Source organism: Dermacentor andersoni, chromosome 1 (assembly GCF_023375885.2).
Source record: "Dermacentor andersoni chromosome 1, qqDerAnde1_hic_scaffold, whole genome shotgun sequence".
NCBI classification, from domain to species: domain Eukaryota; kingdom Metazoa; phylum Arthropoda; class Arachnida; order Ixodida; family Ixodidae; genus Dermacentor; species Dermacentor andersoni.
In genome coordinates this window covers 154,710,911-154,717,867 of record NC_092814.1, presented here as the reverse complement: position 1 = coordinate 154,717,867, position 6,957 = coordinate 154,710,911, and the positions used below count along the sequence as shown (strand labels likewise).

Below are 6,957 nucleotides of genomic sequence, written 5' to 3'. Positions count from 1 at the left end.
GACTACGATATAAGTTTAACTGGTTGGCCTGACGGAGAGGTTAGAAGGTTGCTTCGCCATTTTACTTTTGAATGGAGACAGTGTAGCGATTAAGGCGATGCAGGAGATGCTAACGAATAAGCATACCTTTAAGAGGAAAAATTCGCGGTTCATTTGGGTGCGGAAGGCCATCTGTGGTGACCCCAGAATAATCTTATGTATTAAAAAAGTCCGATGTATGCTCTCTATGATCGAACAGTTCATCATTCACACTATTTTTAGAATTCAGGAAAGTTTTAGTAGGCACGAAAGTAGGCCAGCGGTGACATATTCTTTAAGGAAATAAACATTCGCTTTAATGCAGCTTTCAAATAAATACACATGCCAAATGGCCTTGGCCGCAGGTGGTTTGCTTCGTCAACGCTGAGTGGGACCCTTTGGCTTTGTACCTGAGAAAAGACGACAAGGAAACACGGTGAGATTATGTGCATGTTCCTCTCATATATTGCATCTTTCGGGCTCAACACACCGCTACGGCCGTGGTGTTGGGCTGCTAAGCATAAGGTCGCGGGATGGAAACCCGGCCACGGTGGCCGCATGTAGATGTGGGCGAAATGCGAAAACGCCCGTGTACTTAGATTTAGGTTCACGTTAAAGAATCGCAGGTGGTCCAAATTTTTGGAGTCCTCTAATACGTCGTGCATCATAATCAGATCCTCTTTTTGGCCCGTTAAACCCCATAATTTTTAACACAGCAGTGGGGCGGTACAACATATACATTTTGACTCCCGTTGTTTTTGATTAATTAATGTTGAAAGCACTGCGAATAGACTGGTGCATCATGCATAATGCCTGCGTACGTTATTAGTCAGGCTGTAAGGTGAAACACTCTTGGAGCAGGCCTGCATAAAAATGAATACATGGAGCGAAAAAGGCACCAGTGTCTCAATGAAGTTTTGATATCAGAGTCCATAGCATAAAAAGAAAACTTATTTTATCGTAGAGACAAGGCAGTCGTGGAATAAGCTGGCTTGCTGACAAGTGAAACTGATGATAATTAATGCACATTTCGTCGCTCTTCCCCCCCTCCCCTCCCATCCGCAAGAAAAAAGCAACGGAACAAAGTATCTTGGCACAGCCTGCACTTAACTAAATCAGTGGTCTATATCTACAATGGGTTCTGCATTGGTCATCATGATCATGAGGGAAGTTAAGAACTCTGTGCACCACGTGTTGTGACTGAAATTATTTCTGGTGTTCAACGTTTCACTAACGGACATTGTGAGTCTTGCCGAGGAAGCAGTTTACCGTTAGAAAATGTTGGCTTGTTCTAGGTTGCTTCAACCGTGGTAGCCTTTGCCTCCCAGAAAACCGCCACCGTAGCCTCCACCGTAGCCTCCACCGTATCCGCCTCCATAGCCACCGCCGTAGCCACCGCCGTAGCCTCCGTAACCACCGCCGTAGCCGCCTAAACCTCCGCCGAAGCCTCCGTAGCCGCCGCCGTAGCCTCCAGTGCTGACGACAGCGTGGCTTACAGTCACTACAGGCTGGACTGTGTGCGAAACGGTGGCTACGGGCTGTTTCACGTAGCTCACCACGGGTTTGGTCACGTAGCCAACACTGACGACAGGTTTCTTCACGTAAGAGACCGTCTTGACGGGAACGGCAACAGCGTGGCCACCGCCATGCCCGCCTCCATATCCACCTCCATATCCACCTCCGTATCCACCGCCGTAACCGCCGCCGACAAAGGCGAGGCCTCCTCCGAAACCGTGACCACCGTAGCCGCCACCGTAGCCACCTCCATAGCCTCCACCATAGCCACCGTATCCGCCAGCGTAGGTACACGCGACAAGTGTAGCGAGGACGACCTGCACATCAGCACATTTGATGTTATTTAGCGATCGGCGTATTGGTGCAGCAGTTCTTCCTCACCTCGCAACACCTCGCTCACACCACACGTAAAAGGCAAATTGTCTGAGCACTCCCATAATTCCTTGCTAAGCCCTACCGAGTCTACCCGCACCTATATTTCCGCCTGGAACTATGCGACAGCAAAAATTAAATTTTGCTGCACCGTGTGGTTGCGACACATCAATACAGTAATAGTTAAGTTTTGTGTGTATTTCTCTACGTGGGAAGCTTTCGTGGGCACCACAGTGGGAATTACGAAAGGAAAAGCATGAACTTTCATGTTATTTAAGTACTCCCAAAGCCTGCTAACGAAATGTATTGCCTATCTTGAATTCCTTCCAGGTAATCTATGGAGGCTGCTTGAAGGTAACTTCTTAATGCTTTGATCAGTGAATCTTTAAACGTTTCGAAAACGATTCAAGATTACATACTTCGTTAAAAAACGTGACGTAGAGGTTCGTCAAGAACAATAAGGTGCTTGTCAACTATATATAGCAGAATAAAATTCATTACCACAAATACGCGGAGGTTCGGTAAAGAGAGCTCCAGCAAAATTGAGCGTGGTGTTCCAGGTCTTCATTGACTAAATAATTGAAAAACATTTTCTTCTGCCACATACTGTGTATTCGACCCAATACAGCAGAAAAGAAAAGTGACTGAGCTCGCCTCCCACCCCCGCAACTTGGAGAACGCGATTCCCTCGTCCAGATTTGATTACTTCCCTTCAAAATCTGCATCCTGGCTAACCTTGGGCGTTTCGGTGTTGTCTTTGCGGGATTTTGAGTGCATGAATAGCGTATTCACTGTCCTGCAAGGCAGGTTGGCATAGCACCTTCACGGATGTTACTGCTGCAAATGCGAGAACTGTGATTTGATGGCGCTTTGATACGGAGCAGTGTGAAAGGAACACTTAAGAGCACAAATAAAATGCGATCGAGAGCGCATAATGAACCCTCCTTGTTACGGATACTTCGCTCATGTTTCGCCCAAAATAAAACTCTGAAAGCGAATCAAACAAGTAATGGTACTTAGGCTGTGATCTCGTTCTCAGCAGATTTGAATACAAGATTCGCGAGTAATCGCTGCTTAAAAACAAACTCGTTCATAGCAGATGGAGGCAAGCCTCCGTCTGCTGGGAATGAGTTTGTTTTTAAGCATTGCTTACTCGCGAATCTTGTATTCGAATTGGACATCCTAACATAAAACAAGTAGCCTTCGCCTTGCACCTGCGCTCTCGTGCAATAGTTTTACGCGAGACAAAATGTGTTTAGCCACTACGGTCCCTTCAAAGAAACTTGTACGTTCCATTTTATAATTGCTCGAGGGGGTACAGTGACTTGCTTGCAAGCCGCGTCAGCCACTTGCACGCGATCACCCTGCTATGGTGCATACAACATTCCACGGCTGGTATAACAGAACGGTTAATTTTGCCTGGTTTCATTCCTTCTTGCCATCTGCAAAGTCAAATGTTTGATTCACTGCGACTTCTTTTCCCTTCTTATTTTTTTCTTTTCCACTTCCCCACGAGTAGGCTAGCCAAGCGGGCGACAACTTGGTTACCCTCCCTACCTTTCTTTCTCTCTCTCTGGGGTTAACGGTAGCGACGCATATCTCGAGGAAATTACGAAGGTCAAAGTAACTTTGGGCTAGAACGGTCTAGAAGGGCGAACGAAGTGCTCTCAGCCTTCGGCCCACTCTTGGTTCAGTAAGTTCCAATAATTCTGCTTCGGGACAGTTGTAGCCCGTTAGTGAATAGGCGGCAAATTGGAAAAAATCGCCATCTTGTTATAAGTTCAGTTTTAGCAGTTATAAGGTGACAGATATGGTGGTACCTTGGAAAAGAAAATAAATTCTCCATGCGTGAAGCACTGCATCAACTAGCGATTGTGCATATCCGTGAAAACACGAAAGTAGCCAATAAACTTATAATAATATCCTACACACCCTTTGTTGCAACGGACTTGCTTTCTTAATACCTACATATAGTGTCCCAGTTAACGTTAGCCAAGCTGTTCAACGAAAAAAGTAACAATATAAATAACACGGTGCGATATATATGATCTTAAGACCTATGGTATTTGGTCGTCAGAGCGCTGACGGTCGAACACATTAGGTTTTATAATTGTATTTTGCACCCTGTTTCTTTAATACTTTTTTCCGCTGAACAGCTTGGCTAACGTTGGCTGGGGCACACGTATATGTATATGAATGAAGGCGTCCCCGTTGATTCAAATACATTAAATAAAAAAAAGCTTGGAAGTTCTTTTTTTTTTTAAATTTTGATGGTGAATAATGGCTCTGTTTTAAACTGAAACAATTTGCCCATTTTTGTGCAACGCATATGTCCACTGAGTGTTATTTTGTTGCCCTTGGCTGTTGAAGCGTCGGCTTATGCACATTCGTGCGCTTCATAAAGGAGGGGTGTTGCTTGCCGGGGCAAGAGATGAAAGTCCCCACATAGAGGTAAAGATAGCTTTCCGTAACAGGAGCATGCTATGACCCTTGTGCAGGGAGGGAGAGAGCAAAATTACTTGGATTACTGGAGAGGTTCCCCAAGGCATACACATAACATGGGATGTTAGGTGGTGAACGAATTGCACTTCGCTGTCATATGTTGCGCAATTGTCTACGTAGGTTGGCATGAAGTGCGAGCTAGGTACGCAACATAAAACATTGTCGTATATTTTCCTATTGGTTCGATGCGCACGAAGAGACGCAAGAAGGGTAGTGCCACCAACACAATACTTTGAGAACAGTCAGTTCACTCTGATAATTGAATATACATACAATATGAGCAGTAACCTCATGGCCAAAGGTGTTTCTTGATTGGCAGAGTTCACTGAGAAACACGGACAAGGAAAGTCCACGGAGGTGTTATGAAACAGCTTCTTGGGCTTTCCTCGGAGAAATTGACTAACATCTCGCGGCTTCTACGATTCCACATCACCTCGTGGTGCGGTGCATGGTGTCTAAACTCAGTGACTCGCGGCGAGGTTCGGAGCTTAACTTCTTTCCTCAAACAAGCACACGACCGCATGGTGCGCATGCAGATGCGTCATTGCCGCATACTCGTCTTCCAATACGTAGCGAGTGCCGCACGTCGAAACGCGCAAGTCCGCACTTACGAGAACGTTCATGGTGGTGGTATTCCTTGTGTCTTCGGTGCAAAGGAGAGACCCGGTGAGGCGTGTGGCACAGTGGAGTTGGACGCCGCAGTTTTATAGAGACAGGCAGAAATGGCGGGCGAAAGTTGACCCAGTATCCGGGGGATCACGCACCCCCCCCCCCTACTCCTCCCACAGTTTACCCCCCTCCCCCCAACCCCAGCCTTCAGCCACACGTTGAAAGGAGGCTCACGTGCAACGCCTCCGGGACGGAGGGTTTCTGCGGTCTTCGCCTTTTTTTTCTACTTTGCCTTCGGAAGACGGAAGTCTCGGTAAAAAATCATGCACGCGCACGTTACGGGCAAGGGACGCCTTATTACATCGCGCTCGCGCGCGCTCTGCACCACTTCGCGCTTTCAGAACAGAACCACGCGCTGAGGCCTGGAATCTGCGCGAGAAGCAAACCAAAGCGAGCTTCCTGCCAACGACATACCCGCCAGTGGGACTCCGGGCGATCGCAGGAGCAATCGTGCCAATTGTTTCGTTATTGCCGCTTGCGGTCTGGTCCAGGACGGTAGGGGGGGAGGCGATCCCCTCTTCGACCCCCCCCCCCCGCCCACTTCTCTATCCATTCCTCGCCCTATTTTGACGGTATACGGGGGCCCCGCTGGGAAAGACCCGGATTGTGACCGGTGTGTATTGAACTAGGCTAAAACAACCCTCCCTGCTCGCGGACGACATGAATACCGCGGCGTGTGTGTACAAATAAAGAAAAGGAGAGCCTTTAGTTGCTCGTGGACCGTCGACTTGGAACAAAAACCGGAGCACATATACCGCGCTCTCGCGTAATTCGAGAACGCAGGAGGGGTGCGTTCATACAGAGCCAGTGACAGGAGCCACAATATCTTAAGTGCTTGATCGAATCTCTCTGTTTCAGTCCGTTTTGTAATGGACCCGTACTCAGCGATGTTCTTTAGGTACGGTTGCAGGTATACACAAGGAAGCGACTTGTCTTCTGGAGGACTCCATTTTTGGAACTTCAGAGTGGTTGTCGGGCCTCACGTCAACAAACAAGTCGAGCAAAACCCAGGCCCCAATTAAACGTTTGAGATAAGTTTTCTCACTCGGGCTTTTTTTTTTCTGCAATTGAGGAGGAGGGCATCTGTACCATTGATTTTCTTTGCTCCCTTGCCTTGCACATCACTGCGATTTCGTGACAGATTTTGTGGTAAAGGTAGTTAAAATTCATAGCAGCTTACTTAAATTAAAACCAACTATTCGTATCTTTACCCAGACGAGTCTCGGCAATTCTTCAGTCTTTCTTGTCTGAGTTGCATTTGATTTAGCTTTCGGGCATTTTTTAGAAGAGCCGACAAGCGTGTGTGAACTGAGTGACAGGAGCTCCTTTTTTTTTAACCCAGCACAGATAAATTTCGAAACAAAAAATAGCCAAAAAGTCGCCCGGCTTTATTACAGCTATTACGTTCGGCAGAGTAGCTCATTCAATGTTCACCAGCTGAATGGCACAGGTAAGAAATGATAACAATTTGGGTGAAATGGCCCGCGTCTATCTGTCTAGTAGGGTGCAGAATGTAGAGATAAACAGAACATGATCTAACATTTTAAACGTGTGTTCAGGGGTACCACAGGGATCTGTTTAAGGTTCTGTATTGTTTCTAGTATGAATTAACGATGGGGAGCCTCCAATATTAGTGAGGACACCACTGTGCAATTATTCACAGATTATTGTTTACTTTGCCGGAAAATTAACGATGAGAAAGACCAAAGAGTGCTAAGTGATGCTCTTCTTGCCATTGAAGATTGGTATGAAGCTTATAAAATGAAGCTAACTGAAGAGCAAGCAGTTGCTTTTCGCGTTACCATCAAGACAAAGCATATAGTTGTGCATAATTATATCATAAACTCCAAAAAACTTTCTTCAGTCGACTCACCTGAGTAC

The 6,957-nt window shown here is 46.6% G+C and overlaps 1 protein-coding gene across 1 annotated transcript; it reads right to left on the bottom strand.

Moving 5' to 3' along the window:
- Positions 1–309: 309 nt before the first annotated feature.
- LOC126546242 (uncharacterized) lies at positions 310–5,117 on the bottom strand. Its single transcript, XM_050194397.3, has 3 exons — positions 5,019–5,117; positions 1,288–1,850; positions 310–428 (listed from the first exon to the last, which is right to left on the bottom strand). Exons 1-2 carry the CDS (start codon positions 5,028–5,030, stop codon positions 1,320–1,322), a joined length of 543 nt encoding a protein of 180 aa, XP_050050354.1. The 5' UTR covers positions 5,031–5,117; the 3' UTR covers positions 310–428; positions 1,288–1,319.
- Positions 5,118–6,957: the final 1,840 nt, after the last annotated feature.